This window comes from Lepisosteus platostomus, chromosome 3, assembly GCF_059453375.1.
Source record: "Lepisosteus platostomus isolate fLepPlt1 chromosome 3, fLepPlt1.hap1, whole genome shotgun sequence".
NCBI lineage: Eukaryota > Metazoa > Chordata > Actinopteri > Semionotiformes > Lepisosteidae > Lepisosteus > Lepisosteus platostomus.
In genome coordinates, this window is record NC_142613.1 from 60,494,117 (window position 1) to 60,517,655 (window position 23,539).

The 23,539-nt window shown below is 36.7% G+C and overlaps 1 protein-coding gene across 4 annotated transcripts in view; it reads left to right on the forward strand.

The window, feature by feature from the left end:
* itsn2b (intersectin 2b) overlaps positions 1–23,539 on the forward strand; it is an 88,425-nt gene that overhangs the window by 5,025 nt on the left and 59,861 nt on the right. For 2 of the 4 annotated variants that reach the window (XM_088626259.1, XM_088626263.1), the window contains exon 2: positions 19,630–19,693. In XM_088626259.1, the coding sequence (XP_088482385.1) occupies positions 19,687–19,693 (7 nt within the window). In that variant the 5' untranslated portion in view covers positions 19,630–19,686. Of the gene's footprint in view, positions 1–4,279; positions 4,392–19,395; positions 19,500–19,629; positions 19,694–23,539 lie in introns of those variants that run through there. The other 2 variants (XM_088626260.1, XM_088626261.1) reach the window with 2 other exon arrangements.

Here is a 23,539-nt window from a genome sequence, read left to right on the forward strand (position 1 = left end):
GGGACTCGTGGTCTGAGTGAAAGGAAACACTGCGGTTTCTGTGTGTGGCCTGAATGCAGACATTGTATTGAATTTGGTTTGCTTTGCTTGCGAGCACTATTTTGTGATTAAGGGTGGCTTGGCAGTTCCTGTGTCTGCCTTAGAGCTCTTGAATCCTGGGTCTGATTGCAAAATGGGATCCGTTCTTTGTGGAGTTTCCATATTTTGCAGGTTCAGTATCACTTGGGTTTTCTTGGACTGCCAGAGAATGAGAGTTTTTCTCACCTTTCAAAGATATACTGGCTTGGTGAGCAGGTGCCTCGAATCTAAACGATCCCTGTGCTCTGTGTGCTTCTGTTCATGTGCCCTGCGATAGACTTGTATCTTCTCCTGGACATTGTTCACCCTTATGCTTCCTGTTTTCTGATGCCCTTACCAGAATTAAGGTGCTCTCTGATAATGAATGTATGTTGTGGTTAGTTTATTGCATTTGCCTACTGCTTTGATGTGTGTGAAGGTGAAATGTAATTACCCAATAAAATCTTAGAATTCTGCTTTACACCTATGGCTGGAAAGTACTGTGACATGTCTTATTTTCTACTTATTTTAATATGCAGCAGGCCTCTCAAACTTTATTACTGGAGAGCTTAGTGTCTTTTGGTTTATTCTGTTGTTTCACCTGAACTTTCAAGTACAGAGCTGGTCTAATATATAATTATCAGTACAGCGTTATCAGTTCTACAAATAAGATTTCTTTGCATTTGGCAAGCTTAGAGTGGAATTTAGCTTTGTAGCTTTATTAGCTTTATAGCTTAATAGGACAAGAGGGTTAACAGCCATACTTTTTTGAACAGTAGTATGGGATACTCAATGACCTAGTTTAAGTAAGTTAAGTTTAACATCTCATCTGAATTAAGGCATCACCTACAGCTCAGTGTCCCTGCTCAGCACACTTCAGTGCCTTGCAATGACGATAAAGACGCAGGTGTAAATCATGTGAAACAGCTCAGCTGCACACAGGTTGACTCCAGTCAAGTAATTATTTAAGTTGGAGAAGAGAGTTGGTTACTTCAGAGGTAATTTAGGTGTGTCAATGCAAGGGAGTGAATACTTATGTATTCAGTTCTTTTCTATTTTTTATTTTTAATTAATTTAGTAAAATGTCTGGATGTTTTTTCACTTTGACATTGTAGAGTACTTTGTGTTGATGAGTGGCAAAAATGCTCAGTAAAATACATCATGGTTCCATGCTGTAACAAAATAAAATGTGAAAAAGTCCAAGAGGGGTGAATACTTTTGCAAAGCACTGTAGGGGCATTGGTTTCCAGTGGTCCGGTGCAATGAAATTATTTGCACATGTAATGCAGTGACTTGGGTAAAGTTCCTGTAATGTCATAAGAAGGTTAAAGATTCTGGCTTTTCGACAAGCCTGAGATATTATTTTTATGCCTGGGTGGTTTACAAGCTGGCACTGCACAAGCAGTTTGTTCTTTCTGCAAGAGTCGTACACCTTAAAGTTTCAGGGGCATTGGTATGATAAATAACTGACAGCAATTATTGTATCTTGCATTGTAAGCTTGGGGGCTATTGTGAGCTTTAAATATCTTTGTTAAATTGCAAATTACTTTTCAAACTGTTTCAGGATGCACAACGTGGAAAAGGATCTGTATATCCATATGAAAATTGAAAGTACTGAAAATGTTATTTCACGTACAAAATCAATATGTAAACTAAAGTTGGATGGTCTGATCAGGTCACCCAGAAATGCACATCAGAAAATAGTTGGTTAGCACTGAAAGGAGTATGTTTGGCCTATTTTCTTCCCTGAAATGTGTTTAGTGTTTACTGCAGGGCATAGTTTATTCTGTAGAGATATTCCCTCTTGCAAAAGAACTGTCATACCTGAAAACAGTTCTTAAACGGAACAGTAGTACTTTGAATTGCAAGGCATTCAATTTCTTTGGTAATTTGAGTACAGTATGAGTTGCATACATTGGTTTGGCCAAAAGAGGTGGAAACAGGCAAATAGTGTAGCTGCATTCTCTAGTTAAGTGTGTGCGAGGCTATTAGATCTTGAATGTTTAAGAGTTTAAAATATGTAAGTAATTTTTATTAACCTCAGGCATAGTATCGTATAAACAAAGTAGATTTTAATAAGTATCCAGTATGAGTAATAAATTGAGGTTACTGCTTTATCCATGTTTTTTATAAGTACATAAGTACAGTGCACATATTTCAGAGCAATTGATCATTTATCGTTTGTCATTGAAAATAATTTCTGCTGCTTTGCAAAGTAAATTCAAGTAGCATCTGTTTAATTTAACAAACATAACTACCACCATAAAAGGACAAATTACACCACAGCCACTAGATGTATTTGACCTTTTCAAAGTGTAACAAGCAAACTGTGTCAATAAAATAGCTGGGAACATAAAGGTGTGTAGATAAATCTCTTTTAACCTCATGTAGTTCATGGAATGAGACTGATAAAGTAACGTTCTACCTCCTTAAATCAGATTGAGTTCCATTCAGTTGGTTAAAAGATGTTTTTTTTTTCACTTCCAAAAATAAAAACTTGTGCATTCCTGCAATATGCCTGTGAAAAATTGTTGGCTTATAGATAAAAGCCTTCTTAGCTGCTAAATCAATAAAGTGAATGTAACTTCAGTAACAGAGATACTGGTTATGTGCTGCTGTCATTTCTTTCTATGTGCAACTGAAAGGCTGCACATTAGCAAGGTCATTTCAGTCTTGTTGGTGGAGGAGGAATATGATTATGTTATATAAGCCTAGAAAATTAACTCCTTATACAAACCTATGGCCACAAAAACAAATACAATAGTTGTCCAAAACCCAAGTTTATAGGACTTGTTCCTCTCTTCAGTGGTTTGAAGATGTCTTTGGTTTGTATGCAATATAATGCATAATGCAATATAATTTATTATTATTGCTCTCCTATATTAATTTGGTTGCGAATGGCCAATGCAGCTTATGAAGAGAATATAAAATCATAAGAAAATCTCTTAAAATGTGGGCTTTATTCTGGATTAGCCTATTAACAGATATTTAACCCTAACTATTAGTATTATTGCTCCATCTCTTCAATAAACCACTATATGGAGAGTTATTATTTATAATTAATAATTATAGCTAATGCAGTATTTGTAGATAATGTTTTCTTTACTTTTTGTATCTCATTATTATTGCTATTATAATTGCAGCTATACCGGACTGTAATAAAGTTTATTACAAACAGTAATAATTGACAAGAAAGTAAATTTGCTAACTCCCTTTCCTCTATCATCTAACTTCTACTCTTGCGATTTGCCTGCTTCTGTTGCTTAGAATTATTTTCGTATTTGTTTCTGTGAGACATGCTAGAACTAAAACTAATAACTTAGTGGACCACTGAGGATGTTAATATTTAACATTTCTTTTATTTTGCAGCACACTGACTCGCATATAGGCATTACTCTGATAGCAGGTCAACATACAACACAAATCTAATGTTTTCCTGAAGGAAAATGAATAACTAAGGATTAAGCCATGATGCTCCACAAACGTGTTAATTCTTTGCACAGCTTCTGGTAAACCCAAGCTGTGGGTTTTCTACAGAGACCGATGCAGGTCAGGTGAAGTAGATCCACCCATAGAGGTGGAAAATGCTGTGGAAGTGGCAGAGGACTCTGTCCAACTGTTGGAGCAGTTAAAATCCAGTCCCATCTTTGCTTTGAACCTCTGCACAGGGCGTTTTCGTGATTTTCTAAATGTCTCTGGTGAAGAACTGGATTGATTGGTCTGGAAGTGTTGGGGTGTCCACAGGGAGTGTCGCCACAATGTGGGGAAACTAACTAAGGGCTTACCCACAGTGCACTTCTACATAAATGTGTTGAAAGGTGGAAGAGGTATTGGTGGGACCAGTAGGGGGTGCGAACCCTGCAATCTGCGTGGGTCCTAATGCCCCAGTATAGTGACAGATGCTCCAGTGTCCTGGCTCTTAGTAGGATATTAAGGCAAAAGTCCTCATCATTGTCACCACTTACAGCATGCTTCATTGTGAAGAACTTGTTTCCATCTACATTGAGGACAAATTAAACCAGATGCATTAAACAGCATTAAAGCTCTTCTTTGCTCTAGCATGAAATAGGTGCTTATTTGGATAGCTATCCACTTCTCTCAATGGGCAGTTGTAAAATGAGAGTGTGACTTTTGAAAAATTCCTTTTATCAGGAAATTCTCCATTTGTCAGATATTTTGAAAACCAGTCCTGAAACTCACGTACATGTCGGATGAATTCCAGATCGTGGCCTGTGCTTGCAAGAGAAATGTCCGGTGTCAGAAATTTGGAAATCAAGTGCCCTGTGGTTTCCTTGTCAGAGTTCTGGATCTATGTGAGTAAGGAGTACCCACTGGTGAGTGAGAAAACTACAATGCCTTATACACTTTGCAAAACCTTGATTCTGTGAGGAAGGCTTTTCCATTTTTTGTCAGGGCTTTCAGTAACACAGTGTGTGCGTAGATGTTGAGAATGACATACAGTATGACAACACTAACAGGAATGAAATCAGGTATTGATTGGTTAAGAAGGAACCATTGGGCCCATGTGTCACACTAGAGAGGGCGAGTCTGATTTTTTTCATGAATTCTGCTTGACAAAGCAATTAGGGTTGTTTTTTACTGTACACCTCTAATGATGATCTGCAATTAATGGCCTATATTTAACGTGTCTCATTGCATAAGTGCGTTTGACCTATTCTCTGCGTAGCAAGTTGTAGTGGGCGGATAATTGTTTCATGGAGCTGGGGATTCCTGGGTAGAGTGCAATCATTTTAGGAGATTTTGGGTTTGTGAAGGCTGGGATAGGTGAAAAGTTAACTGAAGCTTAGTTGTGGAGTGCAAATGACTCTAATGATTTGTGCAAAAATTATATATAATTTCATAACAGCTTTTTTGGGGGGGAAATATGTAAATGTGAACTATTCCACTGTTACAAAAAATAACATAATTTGTATAGCTACTAAACCCAAACACAGTTGTATGCCTGAATTATTAATATTTCCTTTTTGTTAAAGAACACCGAAATGAAAGTAATCTTTCCGGGTAATGCATTCAATAGTGTCACTGTGGTAAAAGTCTTCATGCGTCAGAGTTATGCGCCACAATTTGAACACAGTGGAAAATCATGTTTTGTGCAGCTAGAATTTAGTATTTTAGATTTTACTTGTATTAAAACATGTTTTTATTACATATTTGTTATTTATGCTTATTTTGTGTTAAATCTTTAATGATTTGTTTTGATTGTTGTTTCTAAGTTAACTTGTGTGTAATGGTGTTGACAGTGCACTTACCCCTGTTTTAAGGGAGCATATCAGCTTGACCTCAGGCTGGATAATTAAACCTGTAATAGATGTATGGTTCCACAGCATAGCTGCAGATGCAAAGCATAGTAACAAAAGCAAGAATGTACTGAATGCAAACTTTTTTTTTGTTAATATTTAATTGATACAGCTTGCATTTTTTTTGCATTCTTTTTTCGCAGTACAGAATTACAGTATATTGGGTTATCCCATATATAATAATAATTGCTTTCACTTATATAGTGCTTTTCTGGACACTCCACTCAAAGGGCTTTACAGGTAATGGGGACTCCCCTCCACCACCACCAATGTGCATCCCCACCTGGATGATGCGAAGGCAGCCATAGTGCTCCAGAACGCTCACCACACACCTCACTTCCAGCAGCAACCTTAGTTTTTCCCAGGAGTCTCCCAACCAGGTACTGACCAGGCTCACACCTGCTGAGCTTCAGTGGGTTGCCAGTTGTGAGTCAGAGAGAGACATGGCTGCTGGCAAGTCATATGACTAGTATGACTATATATGACTAGTAAGTGAAACCAGTTTTAGATTGTAGTCAGAGCTAGAGTCATTTGACTTCTTGAATATCCAGACGTCATTCTGGGTAAACAGGAGTGCCACACACATCTGTGTTGGTGGCAGAGTCATTTGGAGTAAAGGCATGATTTCATTTTAACTGTGTGGTGTTCGATCTCATAGCTTTGTGGTTCCTTTGTGTTGCCGAGTGCTATAAATCTGAAACTGCTTGGTTGTGGTGCATTTCATGACTTATTATTGGTTTTCTCATTTAAGTATTTTTTGGTAGTTTTAATCCTGATATGGATTTTGAAATTACCTGGCATTTGCTTTTCTGTCCTGTTTCCTTTGATTTTGAGCAAAGTGATAGTCATTACAGTAGAATTTAAATTCTGTGAAATATGAAAGATTCTATAATGCACAGACAGAAGTATTTTAAATATGCTCTTTGTCATTTGGTTGAATTCCCAGTGTGCATGAAGTGTCTGTCCTGCATCAATAACAAAATGTTTAGATAAGAGAAGTGAAAAATACCTGAACAACCATGATACAGTACATGTAGGTTTAATGATTTACAGAGAAGAGATTCTTTTACAACAGGGATTTTTTTCTAAATACCTTGAACAATTTAAACATAACCTGCAAAATGCAAATTGCTAAATTAACTGAGAGATCATGTGGAGTTGGGTGTCCCCCAAGGCCCTGTGCTGGAATCCCTGCTGTTTTGTCTTTATACTTGTTCGTTATGACCTCACACCCCTCCATTTGCTCCCCATAGCTGCATTCATTCATTTAAGCACACTCTTGTCAACTACAGTCCAAACCAGTCAGCCCCAGTCTATCCCCAGTTTCTCACTGTGCCCCATCCTGACCTCCTGGTTCCTCCTCCTTTGTTTCTCTTTTCTGTTCCCCATCTCCAGGCTGTTACATTCTTGCCCTGGCTCCTCCATGGTGCACGGAACTACCCATTGAAACCAGAACTGCTTAGTCTCTGTAATCTTTCGACATCTCCTCAACACTTATCTGTTTAGAAAGCACCTGTAATCTCTTTTGCGCTGCAATGAACTTTTACTGCTGTCTAATGCTGTGCTTTGCTCCATTGCATTCATTCTTTCGCTGTAATTCACTGTAATCAGTGACACCTTACTTACAGTACATGTTGTTTACCGCTTGAAGGACATATTTTGTACTCAGAGTGGCACAAGCAGTACGCATTTATCATGTGCCTACCTCACCGATTTTTTTTTCTAGTCGTGTGTAGTTACTTTTTGCTGTGTTTGAGTTTTTTGTATTGTTTTTATTCAACTCTGTTTTTCAAGGGCTGCTGCCCAGCATGTGTATAGGTCTCTGAAAAGCATTTTAAAAATAAGCAAAGTCTTCAACTGGTCCTGTTCAGTGCATAATGAGATAATGTGATTAAAGATTGTGTTGGAAGGAAAACCTAAAACAGTTTTTCCCCCCTGGACTGTAGTTCTGCCCCCTTAATGTAACTGAACAGACTACTGGCTTGATTGATTTATTAATTTCCATGTGTTCTGTTCTTAATCTTTATAAAAGAGCTGATTTGGGCGACCTATAAGAATAACTAGGTTGGGTCTCTTCAGGATTAGGGTTGAAGAATTGTGCTTTCTACAATCTATCTACAAGGATAGATTACATTCAGAAATATTGGAATTATTTTACCATTCTGGACTCCATTGTCTCTTATCCCATCATATCATCCCCTCAAATTTCTGCTCTGGTTTGTAAATTATAGGCTAGTTCACACATGGATTCACAGTGTATTCTCTAATTGATATTACATAGATATAAGAACGGAGTGGTGTACTGACACAATCAGCTACAGACCATTTTACCCCTGTGTATTCTTTAAGATTGTTTCCTTTTCTGTCTGATATTCTGCTGTAGGAAGCATGACCAACCGAGCTGACAACTTCCACCCAGGCTGCTCCACCCTAAAGCAATAGAGGGTGACGCTAAAGTCATGCTGTAATGAGCTAGATTTAGTTCTCCTAAGCAGAATGAATATCTAAAGTAAGTAACTAGCTATTTGAGGAATTAAAGTCAATTTTTGCATGCTAAATGGAAGAGTACTTCCATAAGTTAGTATTTTGTAGCATAAACTCTGGCTTTCTTAAATAACAAAAGAAAGGTCTGCCGTAGCTTCATTCAGGGTAAAACGCAAGCCAGACACACATGGAACATACAGGGAAGTGCATTTTAAAATGTGAATAGGAGGCACACCTTTACACAAAGGGATGCATGAGTCCAAAACAAGCTATCCTTCCACGTTCTTAAACTTGCCTGCCTTTTTTCAAAACACAGCAGGATAAAATTCTTGGATAAGTTAACAAGCTTAATGTTGTGGCTTGTCTGAGGTTTTTGTTTGTAGAAAGCCATACTTTGTTTTTTGATGGTATTTTAGAAGGATTAGTTAATTGCCACCAGATCTAGCAAGTTCTTTCAAGTGTAATTTGTGCTACACATATAAGCTTGTGGCTAGGACAGTCATTAATTGAGCTGATTGTGTCATCTGTGCATTACAGAATTGATTCTTATGGGCCACTGTTTGGTTAGCTAACCCTCACCCCAGACAACTTATACTTTATAACATAATTGAATTATATAAAAGAGTATTATGTTTCATAAGTAACTGTAAAGGGTGATATAAACTTAACGAGGTAGTAGAGTGTTCTAACACAGATGTATGATGTGCGATGCAGATACACCATAAACCTAACTTTGCATGTTGGACAGTGAGGAAAAATAGAACACATTACTAATTTGTAACAAATGCTGCAAACAGTAATTGCATTACAGTACACTTAAAAACGGCCACACCACCCTGAACACTTAAAAAGGGCGAATGCCGTAGACCAGAGAGTTGAACAAAAGGTACTTGTGATTTGGTCTTCTGTGGTGCCTGGACTTTGGTAACGCAGTTTACACAGTAGGTGGCAAGGCTGAAAGGTAAGTTGTGAGATGTGCTGCTGTGTCCTGGTGTTTGCAGTTGGCCACTTTCCCTGCACAGGGGTGAGTGAGGAGTGGGTACAATGAGCCATTTCTGGAACAGTGGTGTTCCAGGGAGAGAAAAGGGGCTGGGAGAAGTGGAATAAGATCATAATAGGCAAGAGCAATAATAATCTAGATGAAAGCAGATGTAAAAGGTGTCGTTGCGTTAATATGAAAAATAGTTCAGGTGGGTAGCTGCGTCAGCATGCGTAGTCTGCAAAAGAAACAAGTAATAGGTTTATTCCATGCTGAAAAGAGAAGAGAGAAAACAACATTTCGGCTGTGTGACACCTGAAGAAGGCTTCACAGCCAAAACAGGTGTGACACCTGAAGAAGGCTTCACAGTCTAAACGTTGTTTTCTCTCTTCTCTTTTCAGCATGGAATAAACCTATTACTTGTTCCTAATATGAAAAATAGGCATACGTAGGTAACGTTGTCTGCTGAAAGCTGTATGTCTCTAATGCGGTGTATTGTACTTTGTTACCTCTCCTGTAGCCTTGAGCAATGTTTTCAGCTCAGTTTATGTTAGAACTTTTTTTGTAGTAAGCAACAATCTGTAAAAACAATTGTGAGAACACTTAAAATTTACCAATTTGAATCTAGCCTTTGTATCCTGTTTCTGTTTGGCAGAGTGTTTTTCACTATGCTGATTTTCTGTGGGTGTGACACACACCCCAAGGGATTTTGATGAATAACACTTACTTTTGTCCTCCAGTTAGACTCCCAAGCAAGCCTTTCATTATTTCTACTGAAAGGTAAATTTCCACAGTGGCTGGTTTTCATGAAAGCTTTTCTCTGTTGAATCAAATCTTGAATGTGTGTTTATAGCAGTTTCTTTAAAGGCTTCATATTAGGTTTGTGGTTCTCAGGCTGAATATTTTCTATCAGTATTTCCATTCATTTTCTATCAATTTCTGTTTGCATTTTGTATTTACAAAATGTGTTTTAAATGTTCATTGTTATTGTTTGTATTGTAAAATATTTCTAACGTTTTTTTTATGCATCTTAATATGCTACAGTATATTACCCATAAATAAAAGCTGAAATTGTTTTTGATGATAAGTTTTCTGTTACCAAAATGCATACACAAACATTTGTGAACGCTGACATGTGGTCATTTATTATTTGAATACATAATTGGTGTGTATTAATATTCCTGGAAACAATCAACCATTCCATTTCTTATCAGACATATAATGGGCAAAATCCTACAACAAATCAGCAGATAAAATAATATTTACCACACTCTGCAGATCTCCACAAAAAATCATCCATCACCCTGAGGTGGTTGTGAATAGTCCTTTTATTTGAACTTGTCTTACAGGACTCTCAAATGTCTACACTTGTTTTCCTGCCAATCAACATGAATTTGCTATTTTAGATTAATATTCCTCTTACCTCATAAATCTGTAGACTTAGACATCGCTATAAAGATGCATTTTATGTCCATAATGCTAGTTTTAATTTAGATTCTATTTGTGTCCCCTGGTATACTGTAGAATGATATGCAGATCATGGAGAATTTATGGAAGCTCACTTTTTAAGTCCCTTTTGGTATTTTGACTAATTTCATTTAATTTTCAGTTGTGCAAGTAGGAAATATCTTGGTTTTTTTATATAAAAACACAGACTCTTGGCCTGAGCAGTTAGCATATATTTGGTACTGGTTTTTCTGCAGAATGTGTTATATATATTTTTATATACAATACCTGTTTCGTAGCTGTGAGTATTTCTTCCCATTTAAAGAATGTATTAAAAAACATAATAAATAACTTAATCGATTGCAGTTGGCATGTGGGATGTCCCGAGAAAAGAACAGCATGTTGTGAGGCACTTTGGAGTATTGCAGCAGGGTGGGGCCATAGACTCTTCTGAACTGCTGCTTTAATTTCTAACACAGTTTTAGTTCATTTATTTCCTCCATTCTTATAGCTTTGGACTGTATATTTGTGCCTGATTTATAACCCCAGAATGGTTACTGTCCTCTTATGAATGTCATATAAAAAAGTCCTACTTGTAGCCTATAGACATACGTATAACATATAACTTAAAACTTGCGTACGTGTTGGGCTTCCATAAGATATGGGCTGTGATTTGAATATTTTTCTTAATGGAGTGGCACATTCTAAGATGAGAATTTCTTCGGGTGGATTATGTTGTGTAGGGGAGGTTTAATTCATGCCTCATACGTAACTCATGCCATGCCTCAGCTTCTGTTTCCAATAATCACATTCCTGATGGGAGGATAGCTCTGGTTTGCCTCCTCCTTACATTCTCTTACTCTTAGTCTTCTGACCTGAAATCGTAACAGATGGTTGCTTGTTTCTGTGGTTTTCAGTTTGTTCTGTCTCAGAAAAGTTCTGAATTACAAATGATTGTAATTTGTGAAAAAAGGTACAGATGTGTTAAAAAGTTGCTTTCTTTCTGAGTAATAATATCCAGTTTCACATGTGAAATTAGCAATTTGGAAGCATACATACTGAGAAGATATTTAAAAGGCACTTTGGTGCACCTTAATTGAGCCATGGAGATTGTATTTATGTTGTAAGTTTTCCCTTGGTCATGTTTTAGTAACTTCTTCGTTGGTTAATTAATTTTACTGTAAACCACAATCTATTTCATACCTTTTATAGATTTAGCTTTAGATCTTTAGCTTCATCAGTAGTTGTAGGTGTTATATTAATTTTAGGGATTGCTATGTGATTGTTTCCTGTTCTTTATACCTAGAAAAATGTTCATTAAAAAATCCTCCATTTTCAACATAAGAACATACTTTACATCCCAATTCACACAGGTCTCCCCTTTTCACTTTCTCTTCACTTTTATTACCTACAGGAATTATCCTGATAGATTCAGAATCACATACAGTAGAACACCCAGCAGGCTTGCAAAATGATTTACCCCCTGTTGATAATGTCACATTTTGTAGAATTACACATGATGTGCACAAATCCCTCAGTTTATGAAAGCAATCCGTTTCTCAGAAACCACCTAAGGAGAGTTAAATATTAATTGCCAAGGTCTACAAAAAGCACGGTATTCAGTTATCTTATGATCACTGAATTTTCAAAATAATACAATTATTGCAAGTTTCTTGCGCCTTGGGGCAACCTTGTTGTGAAAGGCGCTATATAAAATAGATTGAATTGAATTGATAATTAGCATATTTATCTAACTGAGCACATAGTGAAAAGTGACAGTGAGATGCACTCTATACTTATGGGACACAGTAAGGTAATGAAAAGCACTATATTAGAGATATTGAGGTATGAGTAATATTGTTTTATGTAACATGTTGTGCCATTATACATTCTTTCACTTTTCCCAAAAGCAAATTACTTGTGGATAAGTAGCAAAAGTTTCTTCCTGCAGCAGTAGGTTCCTCAGTGGAGGAAAGAAAACAAATAGGGGCTTTGTGAGCCTATTGCAATGAGACCACTTCCCTGGTTTCCCAAAAGCCTGGATTCCCTTGTCTGGGCTAGGTCCTTTGACTTTCTGGCCTGGGCACTTAAAGGACTGCCTGAAACGTCTGTTTGAATCTGCTTTCAGACTTTATTCATTACAATATGAATCAGATGTGTCCTTGTGGAATGATATCTTTTCATGATCAGATGCATACTGTCAATGTATAGCATATAGTATGGCGTTCCCTTGATTACCTAGAAAACGTATACAGTATACTTCATTTAGCTGCATTGGTGATCTTGAGAAGTAAAAATAATAGTTTCTAAGCTTTTTAGTATAGCTTACTTTCAACATATAAAATCAAGTTTGTTAAGAGGCTCTTCACTGATCCCTTGTCTTGCAGGAGAGTTACTGTATGATTGCTGTACTGGATCTGGAAAAATACTAAAAATAGCTTCCGGAACTAGAACGTCAAATGGAATTTGTCATTTCCTTCTTATAGTGAAAGAAAATCCCTAGATTATTTTTGTAAACATTTGGTAAGTGTCGGAGCACTTTGAGAATTAAAAAGTGATAGACCTAAGTAATAATCAGACGGGTAGTTTAAGATTTATTCAGATTTGTTTCAGTTATAAGGTGCTGAGTACATTCTGTGCTGTTGTTCTTCATGGAAAGGGGTATGAACTTTAACTCGACCAAATGAGAGTTGCATGCGTTCTTGTGATAAAGTCAGGCTTGTTAAAATACAAACCCAGTAGAACCTTAATTTTTTTAACCTTTATAATTAGTTATCCAGTTATTTAATTATTTCTGGTTTGGTCCTAATTTAAAAATTAGACCCAGCAATAACATTGACTTCAAGGCATTGAAAGTAATTTAGGATTTGATTGCCGTATTCTGTAAACTATGATGCCTTTTGGGAATTGTTTTCTTTCATACTGTCTTCATTTCCTGTTACATTTGGGAGCCTCACAATGTATTTCCTTTCTTAGCTTTAGCAGAAAAACAGCTGGACAAGACCTCTCAATTCCAGGGGTTAAATGAATCTTTAAAAATGATCATTAAACTGTTAATGAAACGGTATCTGGTTTGGTTTAGAATCGCCATGTAATTGGTTGTGCCAATTGCCGGTATGGCGGGTTCTTGCCTTAGAATTTTCTTTTTTTTTGTGTGAGCATTGAAGTAAGCAATGGATTGACACCATACCGACTGGATGTCACCTGTCAATGTTGCTGATGTTTCTGGTAAGAGAGAAATACAACAGGAGACTGTTCAGCGCCTCTCAGCTGCACTTCAGGTATGCATTAGGCAGTGTCATTCTATATATATATATTTTGGAGTATACGACAAGCTACCCAGCCATATTGTTAAAACAGATACCCTGGCTTCTTTCAAGCAACAGCTGGATGGGTAGCTCAATTGGCAACTGATGAATGGACTCTCACCTGTAACCATTTTTATGTTATGTATTTAATACCCTACTGAGGTAAATGGGTAAGTGCATGAGTGCCAAACTGAAGTATTTGTTAAGAACATAATAAGGGTTACAAATGGGAGGAATTCAGATCATTTAGAACCTTTCTTTGTTAGTAGTTAATGTATCAGGGATCTCATCTGGCCATTTCTCGAAGGATGCCAATTTGTCAGCTTCGAACACATGGCTCGATAGCTTTTTCCATACTCCTACAACCCTTTTGGTAAAAATTGACCCCTCTTAAATGCTTTTAAATTTTTAATTGCTTAAGGGATACAGATTGGTGTGCAACAGACAGGACGTAGCTCACAGAAGGTGTAGTTTAGTTGCTGTTTGTTTCTCAGTCACTGTCTAAAGCACCTTTTAGTGCTTATCCCTACTTCACTTAAGAAATAAATTGACTTTGCTGCTGGAATTGACAGAGGAATTTCACTGATGGGAGATTACTGGTTTTTGCCTCTTCTGGAGCAATCCAAAGTAACCAATCTAAAGTAACAAGAGTTTCTCGGAAAGCTGGTTGCCAGTCTGAAGGCTATTTAATCAAGAGCTTGTAGCAGAGTGCCATTTGCAGTGTTTTTGTGCTTTGGTTTCACACGTAATTTCTCGGTATGTTTTAGTTGATTAAGGTAGCACAGGTTTGTTTTTATACATATTTGCATAGCTGGTTTTTGAAGTATACATTCTATGACTTGACGTAGATAATAGTACAACATGATTTTTGTAAAATTTGAAAGAAAATACATTTGTTTTTTGCTCTCTTATTTTTATTTTTTCTTTAAGTAGAGTTTTCCTTTTGGCTTTCATCTCATATTTTTAAAGTGCTATATTTTCTTGGATTTAAACATGGAACATGTAAAAAATACATTTTCGATTTGTGAAAACATGTTTTAATCTCTGCTTTTTATAACGTTATACAAATTCTAAAAAGTGTATTTTAGAAATGGTTGAAACCCAATAGCAGTTTTAGGCCATTGGAGGGTTTGGAGTGTAGTACGACAGGCTATCAGTATGGAGACATTCAGGGAGACTTCAGCTGTGAATGCTGTCAGATGGTTGAGCAACTTGAGTCCAACAGCTATGGTCCTGAGACCCAACTTTCTGATTTCTGCTTCAACACAGATGTAAGAGAGTTGCAGGATCTAGTAAATGTGCTCTATAGGGAGACCAATGTGTATGAGAACTGTGAGGAGGGGGAAGGGGGATTCAAACTATAGGGCAGAGGGAGCAGGTACAGTAACTGCTTGATCGCAGGCTATAGCTTCAGGCAAGGGCATTCACAGAGAGCCCTCAGAGCTCCCTGTGGAACACTACTTCCAGGGTCTCAGCCAAATCACATATGGTCCCTGACTGTCTGCAGGAAAATGGGAGGACTGCCGAACACAAGGTCACCCAGGTGCCCACTCTGTCCAGTAAAAGAGACATACGGAAGGGCTGAATTATTAAAGGTACAGATAGTGTAATGCATGAGCATTTGGGAGGCTAGTATGTGTGTGGTTTGCCTGTTCCAGTGAATATAAATTTCAGACTGGTATCGATGGAGTCAAGGTGATACTGTGCTCCCTCAAAATGTTCTTTTTTGTAAGAGGAAGAAAACTGTTACTTTCTGTGGTGTCTTTTTATATATATATATGTCAAGATTTTGTTCATTTTAGTCAGAATGTGGGCCCTAAAGGATCCCAGAAGAATAAAATGTTTTGAATATAATCTATAAAAGTGCTCTTTAGGAAACGACTTTTCCAGTGTGGCATCCTGTATCTAGCCTGAATGTCTTCTGATAGTTTGTTTGAAAGGTGCTTTATATATAATCTTAAAAAAGGGTTAGTTTGTTTCACCATCAAGCACTTTTTGATAATGATATAGGGTTAAGTTTCATAGCAGTAATAAAAATCCACTGCATGATATAACCACACAATGCCCTTCTGGTTTTGGAGGGTGTGGTTGTGATGCAGTGCTCAAATAACTTAAGAGGTCATAAAGCTTCTTTCTTCATGGAAATCAAAGAATAATGAAGACAACACATAGCCTGCTCCTTTTTCAAATTTAAGAAGATGATATGACATCTGGTTAACTAGTGAATTGCTCAGCATTGCTGAAGGTAGTACGAAGCACTGTTTGCATCTCTTTGCATTTTATATGTTAATACTGCTGCTATAATTGCTATAAATATTCGTGCCTTGTTTGGCACAAATCTGAGCAAAGGTTTTTGCCTTAACATGCTGGAAAAGAATAAATAACCAGATGAAGAAGTTCAAGTAGGTACAGTAGCTGCGTCAGCATGCGTAGGCTGCCAAGAAACAGATAAAGGTTTATTCCATGCTGAAAGGAAAAGAGACACAAAGTTTTGGTAGTGGAGCCTTCTCCTAGAGCTGAAATGTTCTCTTTTCTTACCTGTTCCTAATAAATCAGATTATTGGAAGTTCATTTTTATTTTTTAAACGATGTAAAAAGCATTGAACTTATTTACAATAATATGTAATTTTTTAGAAATGAAAGAAAATAGTAATTGTTTAATAGATATTGATAAATACAAGAGGTCTTTGCTGCACTGTCACGTAGAGAATTTTAGAAAAATATTAAGAATGTGTTTTGTAAGCTGCAATGTTTGTAGGCTGCATTGTACATTCATAATAAACTCTGTATATCCTTTTCTCTGTAAATGTTTGCTTGAAGCGGTCCATGCAAAACAAAACATTGGTAACTTTATATAAAATTTAAAAAAGGGCTTAGATTATTCATTTTCATAAAATTAAGTGGCTATGTGGTGGAATGCTAAAGTAAGACCAATTGACCAATAATTCTGACTTCTATTATATGTAAAGTTATGAAAACAATTATTAGATTTAGAGGGTCAGCTACCGTGATCAACTTATTCATTGAGCAAATAACAGTAATGTAATATAATATGGTATATTTACATTGTCAGAAGGGCTTTGGTAAAGTTTTCCAAAAAAAGATCAATTCTCCAATTATGGTAAGTTGGCATTCAAAGAAATGTGTGCATTTGATCGGATAATTAGTTATTAAATAATAAAAGTGAGCACACATAATTGGGGTGATGCAATCCTATACCAGGGATCTGTACTAGGACTACTGCGCTTCCTAATTCATATCAGTGATCTAAATTGTGATATACTGTAGTTAGTAAACTTAAGTTTGAAAACAATAACAAAATAAAAAGATCAACAAATACTATAGAAGCAAATCCAGGATTTTTCATGCAGGTAACAAGAAATAACTAAAAATACAAAACTGGGAGCACTAAGCTGGAAGAGGCTACTTATGAACAAAACTTGTTAGGCTAGATAGATAGATACTTTATTGATCCCGTGAGTGAAATCGGAGGCTAAATAGTAAATATACAATTCAAATTAAGGGATTTATGTAAAAATTGTACAAAATACTTCTTTGTTCTCATTTAGAACAGTGCAGACTTATCCAAAGTCCTTTATACTTTATTCAAAGGGTTGGGGGAGGGGGGGGGGGTTGGAGAAAGATACCCACCCATGTGGTTGAAGCTTTTACCCTGTCTTCCTTCATGAAAAAGGCTGAATAAGTTCTTTGGATCAAAAAGCTACTAACTACCAAATAGGTTAGATGGGCCGAATGGGCTCCTCTTGCTGGTTCTCATTTTTAAGTGAAGTGTATAATTTTAATCAAATCTATTCATTTAAACTGAAATGATCAACCTGAACAAGCAAGTGGTTGAACGTTAGCAAATCATGACACATTGCTTATACAGTAACACCTGGGAATATTGAACTCTGTAAACAGCCCTTTTAGATCACTGTGCACGTACTGTAGCACTTGCCTGCTGCAGATTAGTCTCACACACCAGATGCCCAAATGCACTTCTGAATTGTATCTTCCAGCCCTTTTGACCCCTGATCACCATCACAGAATGGAAATGTTCTAACTTCCATGTTATGTTTATCTTGGTACTTGAACAGGTGACAGCCAACAAGTTGACATTTCGTAAACACTGATTAAATTGTTTCATGGCATCAGTTTCAATTTACTTAAAGCATTTGAGCAATTTATTATGCTTTTTATAAGCCGTGTAGCAGGCATACATATACAGCAAAGAAACACTCAGGGTAAAATGGAATGGTTTTATAACATGAAACTCATAATCTAGATGATGTAGAGAATTGTTTTAGGTGCTTTTCATTTATGTCAGGTCTGGTCTGAAAGGTAGAATTACTGGATAAAGTTTCCATCTGAGCTGTCTGGTTTTTGTGTACACAGCACTTACCAATGAGTGGGTTTGAGTCTTTTTTTCCTTTTCACAGATTTTGGAATGCAAGCACATTTGATCAGTACAGTGAAATTTCATTTGTTGTGTTAACTAAAGATTATGTATGTACTCATTCTGAAGTGTAAATAGCCAATTTGGGCTAGTAGTAATATATTTTTTCAGGCTAAACTGTTGTTTCTACTGGCTTTGGCCTATGCGCCATGCTCTCTGTTAATCTCTAACTGCTTAATGCCTATTCTTGTTCATTTGTGATCTTAAAAGCGTCTCTGGGTTGACTTTGTTAGTGCTTTTCAGTAGTTTGTATCCTTCTGCTTGCAATGTCTAAGTTCACAGCATTTATTTAAGACCAGGATATTTTTCTGGTTACTTGACTTTGTACCATCTTCAGGACGCTCATATTGCATTGAATTGTGTAGTATTTTAACTTTACATTCATGTATTTTAAATACTACATTTCCATTGTATGTTGAATATCTGGGACAACTAAAAACTTAGCTGAGCCAATTTATGGAAGCTTTCACATAGAAATTCTCCAAAAAACAGATGGGTGAGATTTTTATAATATAATTGATAAGCTGTTAGCAGCAAAGAAAATCTGCAGTTTGATTTTATTAATTGGATAATTTTGTTGGTGTATAAATTTACAGATTTGAAGCAATTCCACAGATTTTGCTTATGAAAAAAACCTAGCTGCAGGAATTAAAAATGCTTCTTGTATCAGTTTTAAGGTCATTTGGCATGGCCATGCAGAAGATTAAAAGGAATATTACATATTTGTGTTAACCTCTTTTTAAGCAATTTAATATCATTAATATTGTAACACCAAGAACACTAACATTTTTGAAGGTTTATATTTATCATCTGCTGCAGACCTAGTTAATTTAGTTAGCATTTAAAAAAAACCTCAGCTCTAAATGTAGGCCTTCTGTACCTCTCAGGATAATATTCATACTAGTAAAATAGATCTGTTTTTTTAAAGATTGCTGCTATGTTATCTCATATGTTCTAAAAAAGTATTAAGCATATTATGAGAATAATGCTTTCATATTGAGTAAGTCCCATATGTATTTCAAATAATAAAGTAAACTAGCAAAGAGAAATATTACATTTTTAGAATTCTAAAAACAAGGACTAGTGAAAGTGGGAATACCACAGTGAAGACCCATTGATATTGACTTATGCCGTCTTTATTTAATCCTTTGTATTGTTTGCCTTTTCTGAACAAAGAAATTGAATTCATAGAAATATCATATGCTGAACTATGGAGAGGGGAACTATTGCTATTGGCAGTGCTCAGGCACCAAGCAAGCTGAGCTCCAACCTGCAGCAGTGGAACACAGAGTGTGCCCTGTTTCTCTGTCAGGATGTGCTAATGGGCCCTGGCAGCTCAGCGTATCCACTGAGGGCTTTTTTTTTTCCGTGTGTGGTGGACTCAGCTTGTTCAGCAGAAAGGCCTGAGGCTGTGCATTGTCTGCTTTCGGAAGAGTCTACCGGACTGGATGGTAGGGAGGGGTGGGGGGGAATATCTGATAGGGATTTTAATACCCCCCCCCCCCATTCAGAGAGGGACTAAGCTGTGCACTGCCCTCCTTGCATTATTAATGGAAGAATGTTTTTTTTTTTACGTTGCAGATGACTGAGAGCTAGCCAGGCGTGTTCGACATCAGGATTGTTCAGATTGCCACAGCCATGAATGGTAAGCAGGTTGTTTATTTTTGTGTTTGAGTCTCTGTCTCTCGGTGTATGTGGTACGAGGGAGGGGGGGTTGTTTTTGTGTGTTGGAGCACTGCTGAGCCCGAAAGGACAAAAAGATCTCCTGCAACTGTTAATACTTTCTCTAAGCCAGCGCTGAATCAATCCATACCTAGCAGATACTGTATGCACTGCAGCATAGCTCTTCTCTTTAAGACTACATTTCACCATTCACTTTTCATTCCTAATACAGGAACAGGATGCACTGTGTTTGCATTTATATCGGTGACTATTGTTTTTGTCAAGTCCTTTCTTTTCCCTTTGCACCTTTTCACAATATTGAGCTCAGGTAACTGTGTAAATAAAATATTAGGTAAAGTGCCCTTACTTTATTTAGCATTTAAATTTTATGTTTCTGAAACAGCAGTAAACTGAAAACTAAATGTTCTATCTAGTGGTGCATTTAATAGGTTTTTTATCTACATTACATGTGAATTGCATGTCTAATGTAGATGTGATGATAATTCCTGTATTAAAGCAAGCATTACTGTCATTATTGTATCACCCTTAATTAAGTGCATATCCTTCAAAATTATGAGTAAAAGGACATCTCCAAAGTGGAATACCTTATCTGTCAGTTTTTGCGCCAGCCTTGTTTTCTATACAACCTGAGCAAAATCTATGCCGTTTGTTTTCTTTTGGTTATATTAACCATAAAATTTGAATAAGGAGATGCAAATTGAACTTCCCATTGTTCTTAATGTGTATATTGTACCCTGATTTAGATTTGTTTTTAAGTGCTCATGTATTGTATGAATCCTGACTGGCACTAGTTGACAGGAAAGAAGACAAAGACTAAATATTTCAGACAGGTGGTTTGCCCATGAAAATGCTCATGCGGTGTTTAGCCACTGTCATGAGCTCTTCAAGAGCTTGTGATCAAAGCCTACAACATACTTCATTCTTTTGTACAACGTACAACACACTTAATGCTTTTGCAGTAAAATAAAACTGCAAGTGTTAGCTACAAAATTGGAATCAGTCACAAGCTTGGGTTTTGACACACTTAATTTGAACAAGTTATTTAATCCATACACAATACATCATATTTGTAAAACTGTATTTTATTTTTATCCTAGATTTACTGAGCACAAATTCATCATAGCAAGAGGTAGTTGGAAGTTCGAATATGAGCTTTACTGATCTTAGCACATTATACAGTAAATATTTAATTCCTTATATCTGTAGAATTGTAGAAATGTAATATTCACATCCAATATGTCTGTGACTGCTTATCATATAAACATATAAACTAGCATATAACTAAGATTTTTATGAACATTGGTAAAAGAATAGAGCAATATGGGGAAATCACTGCAGTTTTTCCTGTTTGGTACAAAGATGAGGAAAGAGTTCTAAAAAGGAAAGTTGTGGTTCTGTGTAGCAGGTTCACGGCTGAACAATTTTCTGTGATTAATCTGCTACAAAAATCTATCCTGTTTCGGGTCAGTCCGGATACATTACATCTAACTGAATCTTTGGAGCCTTTTTACAGAATAGCTCCTGTGTAAACTTCCTACATCATCCCTTCCTGGTGGTGTAATGGTTTTCCCTTTTAATGTAATATTGTATATAATCTAATGTCCTTAATTTCCTTGTGTATAATTTCCTTTAGTTGACAACAGTGAAGACGCTCTATTCCTCTCAGTGCCTTTCTTTTTTTTAAAAAAAAACCTTAATTTGCATTTATGGTGGTATTTTATATTGTTTGGTATCTACAGTACATGGTTACACATGGCAAGTGTGACAGATGCCTGGGAGAAGTCACACTGTGGCTGGTATTAGGGAGCTGCCAGCCTAGGACCCTTGGCCTAAAACATCTTATAGTTTTCTATAACTGAATTTTCTATAACTGTTCTGTTGAGCTCAGGTTCACAAATTTTCTTTCAAATTATGAAATTCCACTGAATTCCCCACACGCTTAATGTGTTTTGTTTGCAAATGTCACAAAAGTGTATTGGATTTAAGGATGTTTTGGCCAAAAAGTCACTTCACAGAACATGCTTCATTGTCAGCTGAGCCACTGTAAAGAAAATCAAATGGTAAATAATACCTGCCATATTTTCTGTTTTCATTTTCTTTACTGCACTCAGGATGCCTAATTCCTGCTCTCCACCATCTGCCAGTTTCAGCTTTCTCATTTGTGCCATATCCAACATAACAATCCATCAATTTGACAAAATGTAATGCAGATTATTTTAGAAATGAAGTACTTTATGTGTATGTATTTTATGTCATCTACCGATTCTTTCTTGCTGCTAAAATGGGACTACTATTATTTTTCTACTATTTATTTCAGCAAGTAATAGTAAAAGCCAACTGGTGTGGAGGTGGAGATGTGATGAATTGGGGAGAAATGCCCATGGGAAAACAGTTTTTTTACAGTGACACAGCTTCAAAAAACAATTGGTTTCCAATGTTTTTTCCCTGACCACGTTTTATTCTTAAGATTCCCAACTCCCAGCACGCTTGTTCTTCTGACCCTAATTGATCTCTAGTTTAAGTCCATCTTAAGAAGCTGGAAGTGTGTAGTAATTACTTTCACACCTGGACTGGTTTCTGGGTTTCATTCTGGCACTCATTCAGGTTTATATAATGTAAGTAGTCAAAGCTGTGTGGCACAGAGGTGTATTTTTTGTAAGTTTGTTTTTAATACAGTGTCATTCAGTAATTGTTTAGAGAGAAATAATGGAGCAAGCACGTAAGCAAGCTTAGAAAGGATGAGTGAAATTGTATTTGTTACAGTTTTTCACAGGAACACAACTGTAACAGCATTTTTGAAACCACAGGTTCAGTACAGGAAGAGGATGTATTGCATATGTTGTATTGAGCAAAAAGCTGATCAGTAAGCCCCCATTATCCCAAGTTCATCTGGAATGATAAGCAGGAGATACAGGGTGGCTCCAGAACCAGGTTTGCAAACCAAGGCAAAGCATCTTTCATGGGATGAACTGTGCCAATGACATAAGCTGGAGACGGCTGCGGCCGGACATCCTTGGCTGGATCCTCGTAAAGAACGACATAACATCCCACAGCAGTCAGTCCAGAGGCAGATCAGGTCTGTGCTTCGTCACTGCTAGGATTGAGCTACTAGTCAGGAAGGTCATATCCAAAGCTAACTTTCTAATCTTTTTGTTTTGTTTTTGCATCTGGTTTCAAACTGAGAACATATCTTGATTCCTATTTTTGTTCACATTTTCTGTGATAATATTTTGTGAAATTTAGTAGATCTGGATGTTTTTCATACATCAGTGTATTTTAATATCTAGTGTTATTATGATGAAGAAAATGATGCCAGAGCAATACATATTTTTATTACTGTGCATATATCATTATCCATGGTTATGCTTGGATTTAATCAATACATGTGGAATAATATATGTATATACTATATATCATTGCTAGTACATCTGAGTAATTTACAGCATCTCACGTAGGGGGTATTCTTTTGTGTCTCGAAAATTGTCAGTCCGTATAACTTTTATTCTGAAGAAAAAATAAATGATTAAATATCATTCTGTACATTGGTCAGCATGTTGGCACAGTGGTTAACATGGCTACTTTGCAGCATTGGGGACCTGGTTTCAAGCTGTGTTGAGTTTGCATGTTCTCCCAGTGTTCACATGGGTTTCCCTCTGGGAACTCCATACTTGTAGGTTATTTGGCTTCTGGGAAAAATTACCCTGGTGTGAGTGTGTGTGTGTGACTCCCAAGTGTCCTGTGATGCCCTGGCATCCCATCCAGGGTGTATCCTGCCATGTGCCCTTTGCTTGCTGGGATAGGCTCTGAA